This window comes from Columba livia, chromosome 6 (genome assembly GCF_036013475.1).
Source record: "Columba livia isolate bColLiv1 breed racing homer chromosome 6, bColLiv1.pat.W.v2, whole genome shotgun sequence".
In the NCBI taxonomy this organism is placed as follows: Eukaryota; Metazoa; Chordata; class Aves; order Columbiformes; family Columbidae; genus Columba; species Columba livia.
Genome location: NC_088607.1, coordinates 15,107,615 through 15,134,498, shown reverse-complemented (window position 1 = coordinate 15,134,498; position 26,884 = coordinate 15,107,615). Strand labels below are relative to the sequence as shown.

At 41.4% G+C, this 26,884-nt stretch overlaps 1 protein-coding gene across 6 annotated transcripts in view; it reads left to right on the top strand.

Annotated features, from left to right (window-relative positions):
- ARMH3 (armadillo like helical domain containing 3) overlaps nt 1–26,884 on the top strand; it is a 129,305-nt gene that overhangs the window by 813 nt on the left and 101,608 nt on the right. For 3 of the 6 annotated variants that reach the window (XM_065068271.1, XM_065068272.1, XM_065068274.1), the window contains exons 2-14: nt 6,551–6,662; nt 7,137–7,193; nt 7,329–7,475; nt 9,379–9,486; nt 10,590–10,682; nt 11,492–11,566; nt 12,250–12,336; nt 17,841–17,897; nt 18,920–18,963; nt 20,458–20,518; nt 21,468–21,514; nt 22,206–22,356; nt 24,860–24,953. In XM_065068271.1, coding sequence (XP_064924343.1) covers nt 6,561–6,662; nt 7,137–7,193; nt 7,329–7,475; nt 9,379–9,486; nt 10,590–10,682; nt 11,492–11,566; nt 12,250–12,336; nt 17,841–17,897; nt 18,920–18,963; nt 20,458–20,518; nt 21,468–21,514; nt 22,206–22,356; nt 24,860–24,953 — 1,123 coding nt within the window. In that variant the 5' untranslated portion in view covers nt 6,551–6,560. Of the gene's footprint in view, nt 1–35; nt 5,949–6,550; nt 6,663–7,136; nt 7,194–7,328; nt 7,476–9,378; nt 9,487–10,589; nt 10,683–11,491; nt 11,567–12,249; nt 12,337–17,840; nt 17,898–18,919; nt 18,964–20,457; nt 20,519–21,467; nt 21,515–22,205; nt 22,357–24,859; nt 24,954–26,884 lie in introns of those variants that run through there. The other 3 variants (XM_065068275.1, XM_065068276.1, XM_065068273.1) reach the window with 2 other exon arrangements.

Sequence of the window (26,884 nt, the reverse complement as noted above, 5' to 3'; positions counted from 1 at the left end):
AAAGAACGAGCAGGACATATTTTTTTGACCACTGGTCATTCTAATTACCAGGTTTACCCCACCGTCCTGTGGGCACTTGTGTTAAGTGAAGCAGAGAGGAGCTGTAAACAGTGGCAGAGGAGTGGGAGCTTGTTATGTGTATGGTGCTAAAGGCAGAGGCAGGTTGCTACCTAAGCAAACTTGCAGCCTCAGTCAAAACCCTGTCATGTGTGTCACCGTAAGAAAGTTTGCTTTTAAGCAGAGGCTGTAATCTGAATATATGATGAGAGCCAATTTGGGCTGAGCAGGTGGGTGGAATATGCAAAGCAGTAAGATGATTTGGATCACTGTGATATGTGGTGATTGTAGTCTAACAGCTGTTTGAGCTCTAGTAGGAAGTGTTACAAAAATTTTTAAGAGGAGTTTCAGAGGGGGAAAAGGACATCTGTTTGGTTTTCCAATAATAATAGCGTAATCGTCTGTCTTTGGGCACTTGTTGCTGTGTGCAGAGGGACTCTGCAGGCAGGGTATATAGAATGTAAAAATGTTAAAGAGCTATTGGCTAGTCTGCACAAAAGAAACAGTGAGGCTTGAATGAGCTGCTAGGCTAGGCATTCATCTGCTCCCCACCCCTGCAGACACACCAGGCAGCCACACAGACATCCCTCAGGAGGGAAGGGGTCAGCTTCTCTCAGAGTTGCTGTATTCTAGCTTCCTGGTGCTTGTTTGTTTGCTTTTTAAAGATCTTATACCTTTTTATGTTTGTGTTTTTTCCTCCTGAGTGCTTGTGCTACTAATGGTCCATGCCTCAAAAATGTTACCTCTCTGCAGTTTTACCTCTCTGTCTAGATGTGGCTCTGCTCTGCGTTTTCTTAGAAGGTAGCAGCTTCCTCAGAAGTCAGGGCCAAGGTCATGCAGCTCTGCTGTGTTCACTATGGGCCTTGGGTCCACACTGACAGCTGAAACCCTGGGGAAAAGGGCAGGGAAGGTTACCGGGAGAGTGTTTATCTTCAGAAGGAAGACATTTGAAAAGGTCTCTGAGTGGCATAAGCTTTTCAAGTTTGGGTGCAAAGGCCATGCGGAATATTTCATGGTTAAACTAGGTGGGATGGGTTCTGATGGGCTTGGAACATGAAAACTTAAAGAGACTTTCTGCTGGGCATTGTATCTGAGAATACAGAAAGGAAACGAGATGAAATGAAAAAATTAATTTGGAAAAATGGTGTGAACAGATGGAGGTGGAAGCATGTGACGTTTGTCTAGATGGACTTGACAGGAAGAAGCTTAACTAGTTCGTGGTGTGAAGTTGATGGATTGGGTGTTATTTTAACTGGACAGTTAGAAGTGAAAGGCAATTATGGATGAAATGTTAAAAATGTAACTTGGATGTTATTCTTTTATATCATTGCTAAAGCAGGTGTAGTGGGAGGAAGTCTGTGGCTCTGTCTGTATCAGGAAGCTGCTTTTCCTGTTTTTTCAAGGAGAGAAAATTAAGTTAGTATTGGTGGAACTTTAAATTGTACTATGTAGAAGCACATACACCACTACTTCTCTGAGCGGGATGGAGGGACTTGCTAGTAAAAATGCAAATACTGGGACTGTGCTTGAGATTATGTTGCTTTGTACTGCAGAGAAGTGGGTAGGATCTATGTGGGCTTTTGTCATCTGCACACCCTCAGAATGTATTTCTTGTTATATACTGCATGAAGGCACCTGTTAATTCTTCTGTGTGGATCCAAGGCTTGTGTGCTGTGTGTGTCTCCATTTCCCTTCTGGGTGGGTTGGGCACTTTACAGTTGTCAAGGAAGGTACAGTCTGAGCAGTTTTCATTCCAATGGACAGTATACAAATAAAGTTGTAAAGAATGGATGAAACATAAAAGCAGTATGGACCTCCTGTCATGAACCATAACTGCTAACATGAGAGTTGGCAGAGCATAAGCTGCAAAAGGGCTTCTAGCGGAAATTTGGTCACAGTGGTTCCTAAAGCCCTGACAAAATCTGGCCCAACGTGTTCCTTCTCTCTAGTTTTCAGTAGTGGTCTGCCAGGATGCTGCTCGGTGGTCCAGGGGTTTCGATCCTGGAGCTTTAATTCAGTCAAGACGCTGTCTGTGCATTGGGATTTGTACACCTGTGTGCACAGTGCAGATTGTTGCTTCTGGTCATGGACCAGTGCTGGAACCTGTGTTTTAACTGCCCGTTGCTCAGGTCTGATATTGACTCTGCAGATTCATCACATGGATTGAGTGCAAGATTTTCCTGGAAATGCGCTGAAAAGTTTAATAACTACTTGGCTTATAATGTGTTGCTTTAGAAGCTGTAGGTTAACTTCTAGGCAGTTTTATCTCCCCCTCTCTTATATGATCGGGATCTTTTTTGCACAACTTTCCTTTAGACTTGAGTGGTATACCTGCAAAATGCCCTTGAAAGGCAAAGTGGGATCACACTGGGTCCCAGGTGCGGGTGGTTGTTGGTGATGCGGCAATTACTACCTTGAAATACTTAAACAGGTGAGTCCAATCTTTGTAGCCGTGGCAAGCCAAGGAATATTGGATTCTAAGGGCGAAAGTACCTCAGTTCTTATTCAGAGTTTCGTAAATATTGACTGAGGTTTGTGGCTTTGGCATTAATACACCAATATAGATCACATTGTTTCCACTGCCTTTTTCAGATAGGGAATAAGTGGTTTGCTAAGCAAGTCAATATGTGAAAATACTATTTTATGTCATCTGTTTGTATTCTTTTTATTTAGCCAAGAAGTGTTACAGTGTATTTTTTGAGGCACCCATACTGAAAAAAATATTCTTACTGTTTGGTTGTATGTGGGGTTTGTGTATATGCATCTGTAATCTTGAAGAGTTTCAGGTTTGTTAGCCTAGGCAGTTAAATGCAAAATACAGTGCTTGAATGGCTGCATGCAAAATTATAGAAGTTATAATTTTTGGATCCTGATGTGGTTACAGTGTAGATGTGCATTAGTGTTGTGTTCTCTGCAGTAGTATTTTTACTCTTATAAGATGATCTATGTAGTAAAAATGTCTAGTATGGGAGCCGAGTGACAGTGTGGACCAGCCACAGTTTTCAATGTGCACGCGTCTGGGTAAACCTCAGACTCAAAATGTCAAGTTAATTTATCCTGTGGGTATCCTAACAAAAAGCTGACAGATCCCTTCATCAGAATGTCACATGTTTGGTTGGAATCTCTGCTATGAGTTCTGGAATGAAAAGGAGGTGGATGGTTGGATGTGCTCATCCCTTTCTTGCTGACCGGATCAGCTGATCTTGGGGTTGATGGTAGATAAAGCAAGAATTGGCCTGAACTTCTCTTTGCCACGGCTTTTATCTTTCTGCCTTTGAGCTGCCAAGACTCATGTTCTGTCTCTGTTGAGGTTTCTTTTAGTTCCAGATGAAGCATCTTGCTGTTCCAGCAGTCCCTGTGCATGTGCTCCTCTTGGCCCCGAGGGCTGGTTCTCCCGTGCAGTGACTGCAGCAGGTTCACTCGGCAGCATGTGTTAATGGGACTGACCTACTGTCAGGATAAATTATCCGTTTGAGCCTACAATGTGGAAAATGCAGTGATGCTTTTAAAATGTGATGCATTTAAAGGATAATTGTTAAACATATTCAGTGTGTTTTTCATAAGCTGTCACGGCGTCCTGATAATTTGACACCTCTACAACATAGTTATGGATGTTTTTTGCATTTAACTGTTGTTTTCTGCAGCTGCCTAGAAGGTCCCCATTAGCAAAATGGAGTTTCCTGTTTCTGTCTTTATGACATCTTGAAAATGTAATTGCATAAAGTGAAAAGAAAAAGCCATTTGTACAGCTGGATCATCATAGGTTATGAAACAAGCACAGCCTAATAAAGCGTTGTCATGAAAGGCAACTTTTACTTCTCTCCCCTTGCTCCTCCATATGCTCATTTGTAGAACAGCAAATTATAAACAAGAACATTATTTAATCCTTGCCTCTAGCAGTCTTCTTTGTATGTGCTCTGTGCAGCTTTGGTGAAGAGGATATGAATCCTAAGTCCCATTTTGACAGACACTAGAATTTTCACATGATCATGCCATCCCTCTGATGCTCACGCAGCATCAAGCCTTTGTGTCTTGTGGGATTTAGATTTTTTCTGTCTTTATGGAAATGTAGTAGAAGCATGAAAATGCAGCCCTCAAAGTTCAGGGACTAAGCAGAGTGTATTGATCCCTTCCCATTCATATACACAGTGGATGTGAGAACGCTGACCTAGAAGCACTGAGAGTTAGTTTATTGGTTTTGACGTTGGGATTCATTAGCTGTAATTCAATTAGAAGCATGCTGATGGATGTGTTTGTATGCTTGGGCTGGCGGCTGCTTTAGATTCAGAAACCTACAATTCTAGTTGGGAAATTGTTTTGTGCAATCTTGGGTAAGATGTGTATTGCTAGGCTAAAAGTGACATCATTCTTCATTTGGTTTTTAATAGATTTCTCCCTGTTTCCAATTATGTTTCTAATTAGAATAATGTCTTATTTCCCATGACAGTTTAAAAATAATGCAAAGTCTGTAAAAGAGAAGCTATCAAGATGATTGAATAATGTTTTCTTTTTTGTTTGTTAGACTGAAACCTTTTTCCATCATAATTGGATATATAGACCTACTAGGCTACAGTAGGCTACGATAATTTCTGTGTTTACAGAAGGTTAAAGTGCAGTGGCTGTTAATCTCAGGCCTGTTTCCATTCTCACCCCAGCACACACACCAGCCAGCTGTGCATATTCCCCTCCTGGAGGGCAGAGAGAATACCTCTCCCCCTTCCTACAGAAATCTCAGCTTTTCAGGTGTGGGATCTGCTGCTCTCTGTCCTACCCTCTGCTTCCCCACCCAGGCAAATCTCTTGTCTTTCACACCTGGGATAGGTTTCTTTTGCAGCTGCAGTGTTTCTCCAGCCCCAAAGAGGTTTTCCTGCTGTTTGGAACTGAGATTTATGGCTCAAGGAGTGGATGTGTGAAAAACCTCCTCTGGGAGCATGGAAAGTCTTAGTTGAGAACATAGTTGCAGTCTAACAATCAAAAGCTGTGTGCAGTGGAAAGAATGCAGAAGAGATCTGGAACTGGTATTCAGTAGTTGCTGGAACCTGCTCTTTGAGGGAAAGACCTATCTGAACGTGCTGTGGTTGTGGAAGGGGCTCAGGTGGTCTGGGAGCTGAAGGCTGAATCCAAAGCTGTCTCCGCGGCTGCCAGCTCAGGAAGCTCTGGGGAGTTGGAGACTGCACTGAACTTACCTCTCTGTGCATAATTTAGCGTGGCTGAGTGCAGCTGCCACAAGAGCTTGCCCATGGTTTTCTGGAGCATGACTTAAGCCTCTGCCTGAGGTATGCCACTGTTGTGTGAGTAATTGCCTTTGGAGGAATGGGAGAAAGGTTGGGAGCTCAGAGATGTGAGAAGAGAGGGCATTCCCTTTCTGCTAAGTATGTCTGACAGTGCTGAAGTGTTGGAGGAGGTTAGAACAGTGTTAAAGCTGCGATGCTTGCCAGAGAAGCCTGTTGATGCAGATAAATACATATTTGCAAGGTCAGAGTGGTGATGTGCTTTGTAGCATCAGACATGAGGTCGAGAGTACATGGCAAGTCGTGTTCAGACTCTCAGCCCTTGGAATGGGTTGACTGTCAGAAGGTTCAGGACTACAGCTGGGGCTGTTAGTTTGTGTAACAGATCGTTTGGTAATAATGATGCTTCCTTTCCATTTTTTTTTTTTTTTTTTAAGTGGGATAACCGGTAACCATGAGACACCACTTAATTATAGTAAAACCTGTTTGTGTTTCTAGAAACCCCTTTCTTGTCAAATGGATCAGGAAATTCATCCGTTTAAAAAAAAAAAAAATCCCTCCAAAGCTGTGTCCATGTGTTCCTTCATCCTCCTCCCAAAACTGAGCCACTTGTGATGCTGAGGTGCTTCTCTGGCTTGATTTGCAGAGCAGCTGGCATAGGTGAGGGATGCCAAGGTGCAGAGGTAGGGATGAGGGAGGGTGGCAGGAGTGCTTTAGGGAGGCTTTGCAGCCAAGTGTTTCCTAATGTTGGACATCGCCTCAGAGTGCAAAAGCAGAATTTGAAGTGCTTTGGTAGGCAGCAAATTAAACAGATAAGAGAAGTCTCAGGAGCTTTTTGTCACAAGATGTCCTTGAGGCTTGACCAGCATCAAAAAGCACTTTATATCAATTGGATAACAAGCATCACAGTTCATACAATGAGTTAAAAAAAATTACAGTTTTGTAGATGTCAGCTGCATTTGTCTGGATCATGAATCAGTTTCTGACAGAGAAGAATTAAGAAAATTGATCTGTAAGCAGCTTATCCTGTGTCTTTCTGTAGCTGGACTTTTGCTTCTTTCTTTGAACGGGATGTAGCACTAGATGGTGCCTTTGATCTGATTTCTTATCTGGTACAGATTTTAAAGCCCCTACTTTCAGCTTGTGAGAGACTACTAGTATTTCAGTGCAGTGAAAAAGTCTTTCATGGTTGAGGCAGGCCAGATATGTCTTGAAGAAAAGTTCAAGTTTCCTTAGCCTTTTTTGTCTGTTTTTATCTCCAGGGTATACAGCATGGCCCAAACAGAGAAGAAAGGTGGGCTCCTCCGGAAATCTTCAGCCTCCAAGAAGCCATTGAAGGAGAAGGTTGTGTTGATGTATGATGAGATTTTCATGGTAAGACTTGAGCATCTTTTTATTTCAAAAGCATTGTGTTAAATTTTCTTGGTTTAGTTTGTGCTGAGGGCTCTGCATGGCAGATTCTTTTCTGGAGGTAAGGACTGCATGGTGTGGGCCCATACTTCAGGCTCTCCTGCTGTCATGCAAAGATCTGCATTCTGCTCTCTTCCTTAATGTCACCTTGACCTATTGTCTATCAGGACCATATGTGATCTATGGGAAGTCACGACTTCTCATGTATTTATAAAAAAATAATCCAGAAAATAAACAGAGGCATCCCAAGTGAGAACTGCTTCTGTTTGTCCTGTTTCTTGGAGTCTGTGTAGTAGACAGAATTGTCTACTGTGAGACCACTTGGTCATCCAGTGGGATGATGCTGGCTCTGAGTTACTTGTGGTAATGATTTTCTTTAAATTCTGCCTGAATGATTTATTCATGTTTGCTCTCATGGCTGTTCTTTTTCCCTTTCAGACAGAGGACCCCAGTAAATGCAACCCGAGGTTTTGGGAGGAGCTCTTTCTGATGAAGGTAACAGGAATTGAACATCCTCTGATTTGCTGCTGCTGTTCTGCCTATGGCGTGGCAGACTGTCCATGCAAGAACTTGTGTTTCTAAGATGTCAGCAGTTGTATAACGTGCATGAACTGCTTCTTTACCTGACAGGTCAACTTGGAATATCTAGAAGGCAAGCTGGAGGCTCTGGATGGGGAGGAGTTAATGAAAATAAAAGATAACATCAACTGCTTGTTTCAGCACTGCATCCAGGCACTGGGTGAGGAACACCCGATCAGAGTGGTCAATGCATTACAGGTACCATGCTGAGAGATAGGGAATGCTCCCTTTTGCTTCTGATGGGGAAATGTATTTGCTGCTGCTATCAAACATCTTGTGCTCGCTTCTTTGCTTCTGAGGAGATGTGATGTCTACAGAGCAGTTGCTACTGTCTTTGGAAGTTAGAAACTCTCATAGTCTCTTTAGTCTTTTAAGAACAATAGTTTGTTTCAGAATTCAGGAGGACCTGGTGATGCGTGATGAAGTGGATGGCAATGGGGAGGACGAGAGGGGTTTGTTCACACTGCAGGCTGTCAGTTTGGGGGCTCAAGAGTGCACTGTGTAGCTTTGTGTATCCTGCTTTTTCCTGTTCTCCCTTATTTCAGCCTCCTTTGTGAATTCCATACGAGTCGAAAATGAAATAAAGCTCTGGAGTAGTTAGAATGAAATTTATACAGAGGACTGTCCCTGCTGGATGCCTTCCAATTGGAAGTTGTGAAGAATTGTCACCCAGAATTAATATCCATTTTCCTGCAGGTTACTTCATACCAAAGCTACTACTATTATTATTATTGAATTATTTTGAAACTGTGCTACTAAATATTGTAGTAATAGCTACATAGATGCTCTAGCCCAGCTCTGAATGCCCAAACTTGTATTCAGGCTCTTGGCAAAAGCTAGGCCAGGGGTCAAGTCTAGGATCCTGCTGTGTGAGTGTAAATAGGAACCAGCTATCACATCCTGAGCTTGACTTGGGAAAGCATTTCCTTAATAAGGCTGTGTTCATGTGGAAATTGATCCTGAAACCCAAACTTATTTAAGCAATCTTTTCTTGAGAACAGCCATGTTGAGCCAAGTATGCTATCACTGACAGTAATGAAAAAAAGGATGTCTACTGTACCCTTTTGCTTCTGTATGGTTCTGGAGGTCTGCTGATTCCTAGACATCTGTCTCTAGCTTTACATCTTCTGAAACTAGTTACTTCTCAGAGGTGAATTTAAGGTGGAGTCTAAAACTTCAGTGGTTATATTCCTGCTCATTCCCCTCATCACAGACCTGATGATAAAAGTCACCATAGAAATTTTCCTTTGTTGGGACAAACGAGACATTTACTGGCCATAGATTTCCCAGAGTGTCTACAGAAGGCGCAGCGTGCTGACACCTCTGTGTTGCCAGCAATCTAGAGCAGTGTGAACCTGTAACCCGGTGCCTGCAATAGGGAACGTGAAAGATTATGTTTAGTGGGAAGGTTCTTAGAATCCCAGCAGCAGTCAGCAAAACTTAGGCTGTCTGATAGCCTTGGAGAAGTTTTTTTCCTCTTTTTTTGACAAAGGGGCAGTTTATTGGTCAGACTTAGTAGAGCAGTGTGGATAAGCAAACAGAAGTTTGTGCTCCCTATAGGAAAAGCATCTGCTGTTTGAACAGGCATAATGTGATAAGCTGTGTTGTGGATGGATGCGTATGTGGTATGCTTGAAATAAGAAATAAATCTGGAAAGCTCTAAGACATGCCTATCCATGTATTGGGCCCTGCTTCTGCCTTGCAATTTCTGATCGCTATTTTTTTGCCTTAAAGCCATGCTTAGCTATTTTCCAAAGATCGTGGTCCTATCTGGTACAAACTGGGTCTGGACAGAAGAAGCAGTAAGGTTACCTTTTTCCGAAGTGGTATGAAATGTGGAATGAAGGGGTGAACAAACAGAAAAAGTATGGATCAGTGTATTCTTCTCTAACTTTTTTCAGTTCTCAGTATCCAAGATCCTCCTTAGAAAAAACAGAGGTGGAGGAGAGGTCAGAGAGAATGTATGGCTTCTAGGCTGGTGGTGTTCATCTAAATATCTGTGTTTTGCCAGTGCTAGGAATGGGTCTTAGGGCAGGTTTTGCTATTGACTTACAGGTCTTGCCTTACATCTTACCCTCTGTTTTTTTTTTTCCCTTTGCAGACATTGTGTGCGTTGATTCGGGGCGTCCATCAGAAGAACAAATCCACTTCTGGGTTTGACATCATCAACATGCTTGTGGGTTTTGATAAGGCAGAGCTATGCATGAAGGTGAGGCCCTGGCAATGCAGAGAAACAGTCTGCACAGCAGCTGTCTTGCAGGGGCTGATTTGTAGACAGGTGTGTTTACCAATGTGCAACTTTTGGGGAAAATATTCCAGCCCCTTATTACAAACAGCTGCTCTGAAGGTCTTTACCAGCTAACAGCAGGTACACTAGGACTCTCTGTGTTTGTTAGTAATACAACATGGCACTTTTCTTTCTTTTCCTTTAGTTCCATCCTGTGCAGTCACTATGGTTAAGAAATCTTAAAGCCAGAAAAGGCTGTCTCAGGGCATTAGTGCCTGCTATTGAATCTCATACCTTGTGGTTGATTTTTAGCTGATAGTCATATCCCTTGTTCTCACATTGGTGTCAGCATATGTGCAATTTAAAACTATTGATGCTTTTCACTGTAAACATGTGAGTTTTGGGAAATGACAAAGTAACCAGTGATAAAGCTGAATTTCTGTTGTATCGTTTGTCGCTCTACAAAAAATGGTAATTTTTCATCTTTCTACAAATAGTAGTACATTTGGGGGAAATATTAAGTAGTAACTTGCCTATCAGAACTACATTTTTCTTTTAAGAATAACTATTACCTGTCACTTAGGATGTGGAAAACCTTTATGAATGTCTGTCCAACAGCTGTATAGTGTCTATTTTTAATCATAACTAATATATGTGCTACTAAATTGGAGGTGTGCTGCTTACAAAAAATTTCATGATGCCTGTAAGTAAAATGGAATATTGAAAAAAGAAAGCACTGTTATTAATGTCTTAGAAACAAAAAGGAGGATCATATCTGTGGAGCTTAGAATTACTTGGTGAATAAAATCTGTTGTTATATGTGTACAAAAATCTCTCATGCATCTAGAGAAAATTCTTGGAAATTGATCGTGGTGTTATGCCAGTGGTCATTAGGTAACACGAAACAACATTGAGAACCAATAGTGTGAATATGGCCTGTGTAGCAGTAGTAATGGCTCAATTATTGATTCTGGAATAACATGGCTTTGTATTGATGTATTTGGATGTCCCAAAAAGCTTTTTATAACAAATGTTCCAAGTAATTTTAAATATTACTTTTAAATAATGTGATTGTTGTTCTTTAGAATCTGATGGAGAGTTTGGACTCACTTCTCTGTGCAGAAGGTTCTGAAAGCCTCAAAAGCTTGTGTCTGAAACTACTTCTCTGCTTGGTGACGGTAAAGAAATACCAGCTGTATAACTGAAAGGCTTATATGAGCCACATCTTGAGGGATGGAACTGTCTCAAAATTTGAGCAGAATGCTGCAGTGTGGAGCTTAACAAGGGGAAAGAACTTGTGAATGAGAACAAGGGTCAGCCCAGAATGCGCATCATTGCTCTGACCACAGTGCCAATACTGACTAACAGACTATTTTCACCTCATAAGATAGGTGCCAACTGGGGCAAAAAGGGGAGAGACACAGGCAGAAGTGTCAATTGGAGCACTTTTTTTTTTTTTTAGGGGAAGAGATATTTAAGAAGTCTCAGATAAATGGAAAGGGGTCAGAGGAGAGGGATTGAGGAAAGACGGGAATTGTGGAGTACACAGGAGTGGTGAGGATGCGAAGAATAAGGAAGTTGGAACAAACAGCATCTCTTGGAGATGGACAACTGTAAACTATTTTGTCTGTGATAAGAGATAATTGAGCATGGGGGAGGTGTTTACTGCCCTGTATGCAATGGGAAAGTGCTCAGTGGAGCATATGGACCCTGTATTTTTTCACTCTCTCTCACCAGTGTAGCAGTCTGTTCAGCTGCTGATGGCTGTTGTCATGCAGCTGTGTAAAATATCAGTCTGTAGATGGGTCATGTTCTTGCCAGAGAGAGGGGTGGGCAGCAGGACAGATTTCTTCATGTCTAGCTCCGCTGCTAGTCACACCATGACTTGCTGACGAAGTGTGAGATTCTGGATAAACGTGTCTGTCTGGTAGTCCTAGGGTGTGCCAGAGGCTTCAAATGAGATTTTAAAACATGTGTTTGTACTCAGGTGACAGATAACATTAGCCAGAACACCATCCTGGAGTATGTGATGATTAACAGCATATTTGAAGCCATTTTACAGGTAAGGGGCTTTTCCTCTACTAGAGGGGTTCTTTTTCCATAGTGAGAACTTTCAGCCATATATATTTGCTTTTCAGCTTTTCTAGTGCAGCAGATAACTGGCATTGTGCTGCTTTCATTCACAACTCAGTCATAGTTTGGGTCTTTTTTTTTTGATGCTGTCTCCTCCTTACTCTAGTCTGCTGTTTTTAGTCACTACCGAGTATTTAAAGTACTTTCACTTGAGACATTTGTGCATAGATAGAAGCTGAACAGATTTCTAGGCTAATTTCACAGAGAATTGCTGTATTGGATGAACTCTTTTCAGAAGGCATTATAGATATATTGAGGGTTTTTTTCTGCTCTTTGATAAATTATACTTTTTAGAAGTGGAGCTGGGATTGGGGAAACCCAGAAAACTTGCACAGATAATGTTGGTGATACACTGAGATACTGTCCATTGCTGTTGAGAAATATGTTTGCCCTTTATGCCCAGAAAGCCAGTATGCATCCTCTCTGTTATAAATAAGCTGCTCTGTGTGCGAACTTCTTGGAAGCACTGACACTCCCTCAACCTTAAATATCATCTTTCAGTTAGGACATAATTTGCTCTTACATACACATTTCACAGCCACACATTGTCTGAGAGTCTTTGCAAGCTTCCTGAAGCAGGCCTGAACAGAACAGTGTGATTATTTATTCCAGATCCTGTCCAGCCCACTTAGTCGCAGGGAACATGGCTATGATGCTGTTGTCCTTCTTGCCTTGCTGGTCAACTACAGAAAGTATGAGGTAGGTATTCTTCTGGGTAACAGAAACATTACTTCTGTTTACTTTCTTAATTTACGGTGACCTCTGGATTATTTAGGTAGTTTCCAGCAGTACACACTATCCCATTTATCAGCACAGAGCTACAGAAATTTTGCAAGGCAGTCGTATTGTGCTAACTGTATATGTCTCTGACAAATGTGTATGATCAAATGTGTATGATATTCATACAGCTCATTTTGTGCAAACATGAAAGAAATACCTAGGGGATTCATATTTCCTTCATGAAAGTATTTTCAGGAAGGTCGTTTTGGAAGAGTTACTCTTGTGCCGAACTTGCATGTTTGCCTCTGTGTCTGTGGCTGTGTGGTTATACATAATCTCCGAAGTAAAATGAGCTGTCAGTCATCTAGAGATTCAGACTGAATTTGTGATTCAGAGCCTGACTAGCAGACTGAAGGAGCACAGATCCCCAGAAGAGATGGTGAAGCTGTGACCAAAGACTGAACTGAAACATCACAGAGAGAAGTCTGCTCTTTATCTCTTCGATGAATTCCTCTCTGAGAAACTTTATTCACATTCCTTTTTCTAAACTGGTTGTGCTACTTTGTGGTTTATTCCCATTTTCTTCTGTGTCACTCATCGCCTTGAAAAAGAAACACTTCACATGTCAAAAAACAGCCAACGTTGGCTTTTCTTTGCATGAGGCATGATGCTTTAGTGATCAATCTTTTTTTTTTCTATAATTAGGAATATATTAATATACTTAGATTGTTAAAAAATGGGAAAGTTCTGGAATACCCCCACCTCAACAGAATTACTTGGAAGAGGCAGGCTCCAAAACCTACCTGGTTTTGTTATAGATCTTGTTTTGAATTTTGAATATATCTAGAGAATAGGCAAAGACAGAGCTACACTTAGTGTCAGAGTAGTCCCTGTTAATTTCTCCTTCCTGTGAATGTTGTCAGAACCATCAATTACCTGTGCTGTGGTAGCATGGAACGAGAACCTGGAGTTTGGTTTCAGTATATGGCCATGAGGGAAAAGTCTTTGCATGATCTGGGTTGTGTTACTGATGAGGGCAGACTACAAGACCAGAGGTCTCATTGCAACATTCGGGCCAAAGGGTGGAGAGCTGCGTAGTCCCATCCCTGAGCTACAGACGCCTGTGTACCATAGTTCATGTCCTTAGTAGAGCGCTGTGAGTACGCAAGACTTGTCTTCTGCTTTTTGGAGTAGCTTTGTGTAGAGTATTGAGTTGGAGTTGAGTGCTTTGGGAAACATTGTCCTAGTTGTCTTCAAACTGGGTACCCAAAAGAAATCGTGCTGATGTTTAAAAAGTACAATCCAACCTGAAGCAGACGTGTAGCAAGGGGAATTTCAGCTTGAGGAGTTCGTCTGGCAAGGCTGAAAGCAACGTGAAGGAAGGTTTTTTGTGTTGGCTGCCTGATGCTGCCCTTTGTAAGCGGCGCTAGAAGCAAAGCCTGCAGTGATGCAGTTGTAGTCTTTATCCTTAAGTAGCATAACTGCTTTAATTTGCTGTTCTTTGGCCCTTAGAATCAGTTTGGTGGTTGCCTGGTTGTCAGTGTATTGTAGTGTATTTTCATGCCTCAAATCCTTTGGAGCTCAGTTTTTAGTTAGCTGTGACGCAGTTGATAGGTTTTCCTTTGTTCTGAACTTCATTGGTTGCTAAATTTTGTTTCCAGCTGCTTAAGAAAATCTAATTAGGCTGAAAATTCATTAGTTGACTATGATTTTGTGTCTGTCTTTAATGTGAATACCAGTGTGCTTTGCATCAGGATGTTCTTTCACCTTTTTGGGATGTGAATTTTGTAGTCTCCTCTCAAATTCCCTGTGGAATATCTGTCCATGTTTTCATTACCAGTGTAACTGAGAATTTGGCTTGCTCATTCATTTCTGTTTGAGGACTGAAAATTATTTACATGTCTTTACATGGAACCTTTAAAGGGATGTCCCTGATCTGAAACCTAATAATTTTCAAAAGTTATTCCAAATATATACTTATTCAGGTTTTCAGATATATTTTATGGTTTTGTTGGTTTTCTTTTTTAATACCAGTCCAGATTTCAGGGAAAATATTTTTACCTTGATGCTATGTGAGAAAAACATAAAAGAACAACTAGATAATTGACTGTATCAGGAGGATGGTGAAGCTGAGTGTACACAAAAGGCTGCCAAACAGAAAATGCTGTGAGGAATGGTATTTATTTGATCACTTTCTCCATGTTCTAGGGGATGCCTGCTAGAATAGCAAGTTAAAACTTAAAACCAGGTAGTGACTTTTCAGGAGTTAGATCCTTTGATAACATCTGGGTGGAAATTTCTTTGCCTGATGTTCAACCTGCTAGAATCACATATGGTGTTTTTTGCTAGGCAGAGCCGAAAGAAATTAGTCAAAACGTGGTTTTCGCTTTGTGTGCTTGTCTGGTAGCATGTGGTGTATCTGACAGCCCTTCAAGTCCGATTACGTGCACTTGCCTCTCCTTGATACAGCTGGCTACATGTGCTGAAGAGACGCTTGTCAACATTGGAGAGTCAGAAAGTTCATCTTTTTTTTTTTTTTTAAAAAAAAGTTCTCACACAACTCAAATTATTTTAAGTGCATCCCTTTAACAAAAATTATTCCAGCTCCCATTCCTTGCAGACTGGCCTGCCGGCAGAGGAGATGGTCTCATTTGGTCTGGCAACAAAGCTGCTGAATCATCCCTGAAGAGTGTTCAGGGAAAAGCCTTGCGAGGGATAATCGAGTGGACTCTGGCTTTTGTTTGTGTTACAGATGCTAAGTTAAGCACCTAACTAGGGGTTATACATGGTTAGCTTGTTTTTTCTCTGCTTTCTTTTCCTACCAAAAGTTTATTTCTCATAGGTTTGTACTGGAGGCTGAGTTACATTTTGGGGCCATGGAGATCTCTCTCTATCATATCTGTATGTGTCGTCATTTAACACTCACTTCATATGGCACGTCTCATTTGGGGACTGCATTTCTGATCTGCTTTTAATTGGCTTGTCTTTTAAAAATTACCTGATAATGATCTCCCCGCAGCTTCCACCTTCATTTCTATGAGATCTTTGGTATCTAATGGTGGGTAGTTTGCGAAGGACACCTTGAATATTCCCAGTTTCCAGGGGTTTGTGTCTGTACCTCGTCACTGTCAAGAAGAACTTAATGCTATGATGTTTTTTATCTGATGGCAGTGATAGGCACAGACCTGTGTTCTCTGAAGAGCTGAGAAGTATATTTTTCTGTTCTTTCTGGGGCTAGGTGGAAGCAGAAGCTATTTCTAAGTTTGTGTCACTGCTTCATTGACACACTTCTAAGTTTTCAAAATGCTTGTCAACCATTTCTCAAGTCTATTGCATGTTTCTGCATGTTGTGGAGTGCCAGGCACAGTTTAGGCTTTTAAAACTTATGCTGTGATTCTCAGTGAGAGGAAAATGTAGGAAACTCTGAAATAAATAGCAGGATTAGAACAGGGAAACAGGTAAAGAGTATGGATTGGGCTTAGGGCCACTTGTACAACTTGCAGGTTGCTGGTGTTTGTGGTAGATGTGCATACTAATGCTCACAGGCAATAACTGTTTGAACTGCTGGCTCTTGAGGAGAAGCAGGAGTAAACTGTGCTCCCTGGGGGCAGCACACAAAATGTTCTCATCACACTGGTACAGACTTGCACACTGAAAGGCTCTAGAAACTGCCTTGTCTCACACAGAATAATGCAGCGTGTGGATTGCGCTGATTAGTCATCTGCTGCTTAAGGAGTTAGGGAAGCCAAGAGGAGGCATGGCATGTGTCAGGGGAATGGTATACTTTGGACAGGAATTATTAAACAGACTTTTGCAGATATGGAAATGACAGCTGAAAAGATGGAGGGCAGAGATCTGTAGCAAGCTTGGCCACCTTCATGACCCTGTCAGCCCTGCACTGATGTCATCTTGCTGCCAAGTGGCAGGAGACATGGAACATGCATCTTGGAAAGTCAAGGGCAACGGGAGCATGGAGAGTAGTTGATAGGCTAGAGATGACAAGGAACCCACTCTCCTCCATTTCTGTGATGGGACGGTGTGTGAGTACATCTCAGGGCAGCCTGGTGGCATTGGTCAGTGCAGTATCTCCCAGTTTGCCGATTCCCCACATCTGGGGATCCTGCAGCCTCTGATCCAGCATAGCCCTGCTGCCCATTGCCTGGAAAAGCCCCATCGCTTTTGTTGGTCATGAATCGCAGGCTGGCCTTGCCTCTGTAAGCGAGCTGTGGTGTGGAGAGTTTCTCCTTGTTATATAGGGAGAACAAGAGAATGACTGAAATTGTCAAAACCAAGATATATTTACAGGGATGGATTTTAATCTATATTTAATTATGGCTTCTTGAAGCTTGCTTCTGCTTTACTGACACTGACTAAATTTCTGAATGGAGCATGGTTGTACAGACAGGACCACATATTGTTATTCAATAGGAGCCTCTACTCCAGCTTCAAGGAAACGTCTTTGCATGCTGTGTGCACAAATGGGTCTGAGTTTTCTGTCTTTTTCTAAGACAGCAGACAGGGATGCATGCTGTTGGAGGCAGGCTGAGACTGCCTGAGCTTTGGTCTGTTCCCATCAGCTTCTTTTCTGAACCAAAAAGAAAGCCTGATCCTCCCAAAGCACCAAATAATTGTGAGAGTGGTGTTTTCTAATCAGTCTTTTTTTAATCTTGCTGTAAAGCCATGGGCAAATCAGTTAGATAACTGTGTTAGTTGTAGGGCTACATCTGATGCCTGCTTTGTGTTTTATTCTTCCCATCCACTTTGGACTTACTAGACAGATTGAGTCTTTTCTTCTCTGTCCTAGTTCCAAATCAACTTCGTTAGTTTTGCACTGACGCATATAAACCAGGAAAAACAAATGTACATTGCTGATCTAAAATGCTTCCCAAATTATTGGTACTTATTTTTATAGATGGAGCCTGTGTGCTTTGTTCAGCTAAGTTCAAGGAGTTTGTATTCTCCATAGGCTTCTGGCTCTCAGTGGTGTAAACTGTTCAAGTGTTGAGCTCTAACCCCGCAGCACATGAGTCTATAACGTTGTCATGCCTTCCTGGGTCCTCCTTCCTTTAAGCAATCTTTGCAAGGTGTTGCAGAAAGGAGATATCTGAACACTAATGTTCAGTCCCAGCCTTGCTGCTTGTTCCTGCTGTGTGACAGCGTGCGTGTCACAGATAACAGCGTTGCAGGACAGCTGCTTCGCTTTCAAGACTGACAGATGAGCTAGCAGAGAAGCAGAAATTCCCTCTCAATAAAATCAGGAGACTGCCTGGCTGAGCCAGCAAAGAGAAGGTGTCCCAGGCATAGCGGCCTTAGCATATGCTGTGACTCTTGTTTCTTTGTGTATATTCTGCTTTGTGGTACAGGAGAGAGAGATTCTTCCCAGGTGGTTGGGTGAACTTGCAAAGATAATAGTGTGGTTTTTTTTCCTGAAGGCTGAACTTAAAACCAATTTTCTTTCTTCCTTCTCCTGCTACCCTGAGCAGTCAGTGAATCCCTACATTGTGAAGCTCTCCATCGTAGATGATGAGGCCACACTCAATGTGAGTATTTGACTTGATACCCCTGTGCTGCTGGGGTTGTTCTTTCATGTGCGTGTAATGAGTGCAATCATGGTGTATAGTAGAAAGAAGGTCTAGGAACAGTGCTACTGTAAAGATCACCAGAATAGTGGGTTTCTGCCCTAACTGCACTCTTGCAACAGCTCAGGCAGCTCATGATTTGGACAGTTTGATCATCAGCTAAATGGTAGCGGTGATTAAAAAGGTAGGTAGCAAGGAACATGCTAAAGTTGATCTATTGTACATTTATGAACTATCTATACATTATTTGCTGTCACGTGCCAAAGAGGCGCAAGATAGCTTATGCCAAAGAATATCTCATTTCCAGTGCTGCGTCATCTGATTTTACAACTCCACAAGTCAGTTCTTGTAGCTCAGTGGAAGCTTGTACCTGAGTCAAGAGTCCTGCAACACACTTTGGGCTGTAGCCACTGCCTAAGTTTTTTATTCAGGTCTGGATAGAAAGTGGCAGTGCACTATGAACTTCACAAGGTCTGGACTCAGAAGCTGTTCTTCAGGTGTGAAGTAAAAAGCAAGCTCCATGCTAACTAAAGGGCAAGAATGATTGTTCTGAGTTAATTTAATTAGCTTGACAGAAAGGATGATCGGTAGGTCTGAAATGGTGGAACCTGTTTGTAAGAACTGAAAAGGTTGCTAGTGTTTATGGCCTTTGTCTCGAGCTTTTGGATGTCTTTCCTCTGACACCAGCTTCCTTCTGAAGTTCTTGCTGCTTTATTGAGGCTTCTTGAGTGAGTAAGCTCCAAGGAGAGTAAATTTTCTCTGAACTTAGTAATTAGGTATTCAACTTTAAATTTTGGTGTCTTGATTTGGTTTTTGGATGATATTTTTGTTGTATCATAACATGCCTTAATAGTTCAAACAGCTTCAGGGGAAATTCTTCATAGCATGCTGGGTTATCTTGGGGGGTGCAGCTCTGCTGTATGTTTGTGTGTGATTTCCTGCAGTGAGATTTGTAAAGATTTTTTTAACACTCTTTTTTTCAGGGTATGGGACTTGTAATTACCCAGGCTTTATCAGAATATAACAGGTAAAATCAAATTTGTCTCTTGTTTTTCAATGCATGATAGCTTCTGTACATTTCCATTTTTTTTTCCTGTTAAAGCACTTATTTATCATCTAACAGCGCTGATGCACCCAGAGAGGCAGGAAATAGTCTTATGCTTTGAGGTACTTTGGCTCAGTTGCTCCTGTCATTGCAAGTGTAAATGCATCTGTACCAGTTCTGCTGATGTGCTTCAGGAGAGATCTTGCTGTAGGGGAAGATATTTAATATATGTTTTTACTATCACAGATTTTACCTTTGTATGAACCTTTGTAAAATCTTGGTCCCAAGTGTAAGAGTAAATGATTTGCTGAGTATTTCCCTATTAGAAAATAAATGTAACTGAAATATGATCTAAAAGAAGTGTATCCAGGCCTATCCACACACCAGACCAGAGATGATTAGGGGGTGTATGGTCTTGCAGATGGTGGATAGCGTTAACTGCTTCTGAAGAAAGAGACAGAAAGGCAGCAGTAGGGGTAGCGTGTTCCCAGCCTCTGCTTTGTAAGCAACAGCAAAAAATGTGTAAGTTTTCCTAAGAAGAAAGTCCTTCAGGAAAATTTGGAAACCTGTAGCAATTTCACCTGAGCAACCCAAACCTTTTTTCTGTGCAGTAGGATTCTCCAGGTGTCCAGAAAAATGTTTTAATTCCTTTGAAGGTCTGCTATTATAGATATGCAGATGCCTTGCAAGATGATGCAAGTTAGCAAATCACAATTTAACAGAGTGAATTATTACAGTAAAGCAGAAAAAAACCTCACCTACCCAACCTCCTTCATTCTGACAAAAGCCGTCTCAGACTATGGCCTCTCTTGCTTAGCTCTTTCTTTCCCCCTTTCAAAAAAAAAATAATAATTATTTTTTTTTTGCATGTTGCATTGTGTGTGATCAGAACAAGACACAAAAAATGGCCATGTGAGCTTTGCTAGTCCATTTGAATGTCAAGTGAAGCAACTTAGCTTAAGTGTGGGGTACCCAACCTATTTGTTGGCTTCGCTTACTCCAGGTGTAAGGGACCAGGCCCGATCAGGCCATGAACCATAATGGTTCTCTTGGTTTCTGCTGGCCACAGGGTGATCAGCTCTGCTTTAGTCTGTAGCAGGTGATGATTGAAATCAAACTGTTCTGTGGTTACTGACTGCGTGTTGTGTGGTTCATTACTGTTTTGCCAGCGCAGGACAAAATCTCCTAAGTCACTTGGTCCCTCTCCTTCAGTGTTAGCCCAGATTTGGGTGTGTCCTCTAGAACAGCACAGACATTGCTCAGCCTCACATGTTTCAGAAACCCCACTTCAACTCTACACAGTTCACATGCCTTTGCATCTTCTCTTCTTGTCCCTTCTTGAAAAGGGATTGTGGATGCTGAAGATTTCTCCATCCTGTATCCTTATCAGAGAAGATTGTCTCATAGGCATTTATATAGAACAACCCTACTTCCATTTCTAACCCTGAAGCTTGATCCTTACTCCTTTTTGTTCAGGCAATATAAAGATAAAGAAGAGGAGCACCAGAGTGGTTTCTTCTCAGCCCTAACTAATATGGTAAGCAGCCTTTTTCTGTTCTTTAAAGAGGAGACTTCATGGAAGTTTAGCAGGAGGGTGTTTCCAAAAACTGAGTTTGGAATGTGGGTTCTGGAGGAAATGCACCGATCCAGTCCAAACCAAATACAACTGAAATGGCTGGGAAAGCTCTTTAAAAGGATGAGATCTCTCTTCTGGTGTTGATAACTGAATTTGTTTTCCTTTATTGTTTTCATTCTAGTTGACCTTATTTTAAACATCACAGTTACTTTTTGGACACTTCTAAATAGCCACTTATTTTTAAAAACAAGTTGCTGCTCTGCTGATGTAGCCTAAAATAGAGAAGCTGAATGTTTTTGTGACAAAGTCTAGTCTGTCATGAGCTTTAGAGATCTGTTTCTTTGGGTGCACTGTAGCCGTGAATTAAAGTTGGATTCTGCAGTGGGCGGTGCCTGCATTTTTGGAGGGCTACCCTCCAAAGGCACTTGTGAATTTCTTCCTTATAAAGGGTGACCACTGTTCCCCTTGTTCGTTTTGGCTTTGCTTTAATCTGAGATTTAACTGTAGTATAAGAGTTCAGTGTTGGCAGCTACAAGTCAGGAGTGGGATGGGTGAAACTGCTACTGCTCTGGGCCAAGCAGAGGGGAAGTTATTTCTTTTGTCCCTTTATAGAATTGCAGATTAATCCAGGTTGGGATTCAAGATACAGTCTGGGTGTTTTGTTTTTTTTTTTGCTTTTGTGATATGACAGGTGAAGCATTGGTCAATGACAGTAGTTTAAAACGAAATGTGTTTCTAGATGGGCATCCTGTTTCTCATTTGTATTTTGCTAGTATTAGAACGAAAGTCGTATCTGTGTCTTGGATGAGAACACCTCTCCCAGGGCACTTTGATTTGGTTAAATCCATGTCTTCTCTCTTGTGAATGGCTTTCGTAACTTCCTCCTGTGCAATGCTCTTTCTTTCCATAGGTGGGCAGCATGTTCATAGCAGATGCTGATGAGAAGATCTCAGTCCAGTAAGTGCACAGATGTTAGTTACACAACAGTTGGCAGCTCACCATGCCGATCAACATGATCTGCTCCATCATGGAGCTGTTTTAATGTAGCAAAGCAAGCTAAAGAAATATCAGTTCCCTTGTAACTGAAAAGGTACTGCATCTCTGCAAACAATGCTTTCTCACTTAAGTGAGAAGGGTGCAACGGGAGGAGCCACAGCTGAATTGCTTGTAATGAAGTGTATATAAAGAAAACCAGCCCAAATCTGTGGTTTTTTTGAGGCATTTTTAGCATATAATAGACATACTGGAGGTGGCAGATGGGAAGTGATGGTTTGTGCACTCTTGTCCCCCATAATGTGTTTCCTAAATCAAAGGGGAGAAGTGATAGATATGAGGGTTTATGGTGTCTGTAGGAATGCCTTCCTTTAATAGAAAGGGCTTTAAAGGGAAAACACTGTTTGAGACTGAGCAACAAGAGACAACTTCAGCAAGAAGGGAACAAGGACTGTAGTTGCACTCTAAAAATAGCTATTTTTATAGATTGTTAAGTACTACTAATAATCAGAAGAACAACTGGATTGCAGAGGTAGAGTTTCATATAGTTGAAAATGTATTCTTTCAGATGGGCCATGCTTCTGAAAAAGTTTGCTCTTGGGATTCTCATCTGGTGTTAGCCCTTAACTAACTGTGCTTTTGTCTCTGTCCACAGAACAAATGAAGCAATCCTTCTGGCCCTCTATGAAGCTGTTCACTTAAACCGGAATTTCATCACAGTTCTGGCACAAGTGAGTTTCAGTGCAACGTTTGCCCATTTCTTTGTAGTGGATGTCTTTCAGATTAGAAAGTCAAAAATGGAACTGGTAAGAAGACAAGTTTTCTTTTTCCTTATGCACTTGTCATAGGTGTAGATGGGCATGAAAGATCAGAAGCAGGCCAGGGCCTGGGTTTATTATTCTTTTAGGAAATGCTTCCAGCCTTGCTAGAAAATGAGTGAAGTTTTGAGGACACAGCTCATGTTAGAATGAGCTATTTTTCCCACTGAATGGGAAGGGCTGTGTGGAATGGCCTGTTGGTACTGTCTTTAGTGAGTGTGCAGTGGGTGGAGTGGTGGGGGTAAGATTGCTGCAGCTAAGAAAGCAATTCATGCCCTTGATAAGTTAGGGTTGAGGGAACTAAGATGGTGTGAGTGTGCATGGACTGCGTGGTGTTGTTTGTCTAAGTATCCTCTGCTCAGGGACTAATTGACGTGTGAGAACTGTTTTTTTCAAATACTGGTTTGTGTTCAAATTTCCTTGGAGAGCCCAATCCCATTTGCTTGGGACGCTGTTGCCAGAACATGGCACTCCTCTTTGTGCTGTTTATGGTGAACAAACAGAGCTATGGCTGCCTTCTGCTCCATACCTCTGACCACAAGCATCTGGATGCTTTTCTGCACACAGTGTGAGTTTGCAAAGGCAGTTGTGGCTGGGAAGACAGGTAATTAGTCTGATTTGCTGACTGTGCTGCAGCTAGCTGGAAGGATAGCCTGATGGGTTGAGGAAAACTTCAGGTTTAGGCTTTTAATTTTGGCTCGTAAGTACCACTGGTAATCTGTGAGAAAAATGACAAAATAGTTAACACCTTTCCCCAGTTATTTCAGGTCCTTAAAGTGCAGCCATCCATCACAGGCTAGACACTTGGCATGGCAGAGGAGACCTGTGGTGGCTCCTTACAGTAGAAGTGATGGAAGAGGTCTGATAGGTGAATCTACTGCCTCTGAAGAAAGCTTCTGTTCTATGGGTTGTTAATTTGCTGAAGTTCCCTGTCTCTCTTTTCCCAAGTTATTAATTTCTGCTGCTTGTGAGAGATTTCTGCTCTTTCAGTTCTGGGTAATACCAACTTAGGCCTTTCTGTGGTCAAGATATCCCTGAGGAAAGAGAGGCCTTTGGCAGGAAAGGAGCAGCTGGAGTAAAGTCTCAAAACTAAAAGGACGAACTAGTTATTTGTGAAAGTGATTGCTGAAGAGGCCACTGGTTAGCGGATTTAATTAAAGTGGAGGTCTGATGTTCTTGAGTGGATGGTCTGCAATCCTTCATTTAAGAGAGGACAAGGTAGGTCATGCTGTCCTTTGAAAAAAAACCTCTTAAAAGCTGGTGAATGCTCTTGTCTGAGTTGGTGCCCATTGCCAGGGCCTGCGGGAATCACTGACTACCTGCTGCTGTGTGGGCACGTAGGAAGAGCTGTGGTAATGCCTGAAGTGTTAAGGTTTTTGTAATAGCGGCTTGTTGGTCCCCAGTTTTTGCTGCTAGGTGGCACTATTATCTCTCAACTGATGGTTAGTGTTTGGAGAAAAGAAAGGTAAACACCATAGCAAAATCTATGGAAGCAAATCTGTTTTATGTAAGATTTTAAATGAAAAATTGTTTTTGAAGCTTAAATCAGTAACTGTAATTATTTAAAATTGTCTTTGAATTGTGGTAGGTGTGTCTGTACATCCCAGAAAATTTGGCATTAGTCATAAAATGAGATATTCAAAGACAATGTGGAAGATATCTGCTTGTGAAAAATCCTACAGAACTAACGTCAAGTCAGCAGTTCTGTATCCCTTTATTTTATTTTTAAATCGTGATTATGTATTAAGGCGAAAGATACATTTATGTAAAACTTGTCCTGTGAAACGGACACTTTGTTTGGCAGCCAGACTTAAAATAGCATGGCAGATTGTCTACACTGTTGCCAGCGTGTATAGATCCAGAAGCTTGCAAAGAGTAAAGTCAAAGCAGTAATTAGGCAGGAAACTATTAACAAAGATGAAATGGGGAGAGTAACTGACTGATGAAAGCTGAGAGGATCGATAATGATAGTGTTATTTATGTTATGCACTCTTTTCCTGCAGTGCCTGGGCTTTATAGTGAGACAGGGAAGTAATAAATTGACATAATCTTTGTATATGAACAGGTGGAGGGCAGAAGTGAAGAGCATTTGCTATTAGAAGGAGAAATAGAAGGATCTTGGAGGAAGACTTCAAATGCACACCCTTGGGTTGTTTTGGGGAGCCTCGGAAGCTGTAAATGGTGTAGGTTTCTGCGTGCCTTTTCCCATTTACACTGGGGAAGACCATTTAACCTCTCTGGGGACAGCCACCACTTTCTGATGTATTTGTATGTTTTGTGGAGTAAAGAAATGGATGTACAGTTTAATTGTGGATGTCCACGGTCAGGAGGCATAGCTTTGCTTTTAGAAGGAGAAGATGAAGTTTCTTGAGACTTCCTTAGTTGTGTCTATTGTGTGAGAGTATGAAACAGGACAAGCAGCGATCTGTATGACTAGTGTTTCAGGAAGCTGTTGACCTGTGTATGTCTGGGCATTTGTGTTTTCTGCTAGAGCCATCCTGAAATGGGGCTGATGACAACACCAACAAGCCCGATTCCAGTGACACCTGTCACTCCACTTGGAACCACCCCACCTTCTTCAGATGGTAAGAAATATAATGATCTCCTGGGGAAAAACAATTAAAAACTGTAGAATAACTAGCAAAGCATTTTCTCAAGATGGCAACTAATGAGGTCTGGAGCAGATGTAACCTGGTAGTCTCCTCCTGGAGTGACTTGCCTTACTAAACATGAGCAAGATTCTTTTAATTGGATTATTTTTTTACTTGTTTATGGAATAAGTGGAATTATGCTGATATTCCTTCTGAAAACAGTACTGTCCCAGTATCTGCATGAAGATATGCCCAGCCCATTAATTATTCTTTGTAGACTTTTGCTTATGAATATTTCTAGTGTCAGGTTCTTTGCCTGGGATTATTTGTCATTGAAACAGATTTACAGAGAATCACAGTGGATTCCTGCTTGTCCTTAATACATTTGTCCCAAGCTTTGAATTAATTGGGATTTGAATCCAAGCTGGACGTGGAGGTATTCCTCCCTCTTACTGCCTTTTCGCTGATAGGCTTCGTAAGTGACTGCTTGCTCTGAGGTCTTTCTTCTAAATGAGATGTTACATATCCACATAAATACACTTTGAAATAATCTAAAATAAAACCCTTTTCATTTAATGTATGGATAGGTATAGCCTAGTTTAAGAGAAGAAATCAAATGGCTTTACTGGCATCCTCTAGATCTGAAGAAAGTGTTTAGTGAAGGAACAGGTTCAGTTTGAATAGAGCACAGTTTGGAAATATTTCTGGGGAAAAGCAGCCTGGGCTACTCAGTTATATCAGCCATTCAGGTCATTTGATATCCTAGTTAAGGATGATCCTCCTTGTGGATGAATTCTGTCTGGTTACCATGGATATCAAAAGCTTCAGTTAAAAAGCCCCCTATGTCTCAAGTCTCCATGTGCATATAACATCAAATGTAGAGGGACGGGCGTTTTGTGGGCGTCTGTTCAACGTGTTCATTGCAAATGTATCCTCCCACACACCGTATTATACAACTGACAGAATTTATGCTTACCTACATCCACAGCTTGCTGGCACTCTCTCTTTTTAATTTACAAAAAAAAACCAAACCAAACCAAAAACCCAAAAGGAAAACAAAAACTCCATCCTGCTTTCAGCAGAGGCAGTGGTCTTGTGAAGCTTGAGGCTTCTTGCTGCGTGTAAGGTGACTAAGTTTAAGGAGAGGAGCTGATCTTAATGTGCAGCAATTACATCGGGAAATGTTCATTATTTCTATTTGCTGTCACCGTGCTGATCCCTACTCCCAGTGACTTTTTTTTTTTGAGGACCTCAGCTCAGTTTGAGTGGTGGCGCTTTAGTATTTTAAAGGTATGTCAAAAATTTCCACATTTTCTAAGGTCTTGCAACTCAGCTGTAAAATTTGCCTATGGCTGAGAGTTAGCAAGAGGCTTTTTGCCTTTGAAATTAAAAGATTGCTTGCTTCTTTTTCCTGCATTTAAAAAAAAAAAGTGTAGTTGAGCTATTTTCAAGTTACATCAATGTGTAGAAATCCATCTATGGGTTTCAGGCACGTTTTTATGCTGACTGGGATTAAAGATGGGTTAAAATTCTGGTTTGAAATTTCTCTGTAAGCCTATAGTGTGAATTAAGGCCTCTTAAAGTTTAAAAATGTCTATTAAAAAAATCAAGGTCTGTAGCATGAACCAGCATAAGCACTGATGTGTTCTTCAGAGTGATTTCTTTTTTTTTTTTTTTTTTTTTTATGAGACTTTTGCTAGAAACTGTTGATCCATAATATGTAAATCAAGTGTGCCTGTCACCATAGTTATCTAAATGTCAGTTTACTTACTGTTGTTAAATATTCATTCACTGCGTTTGTTGTAACAGCTCCAGGAGGACCCACTGGGGATATAAATACCTTCTTCAGACTTTTAGCTAAATCTTTGAGCTATTCAGAATATTGGGGGTGAAAAAGCTTCCAGTCTCGTTGCACAGACTTTGCC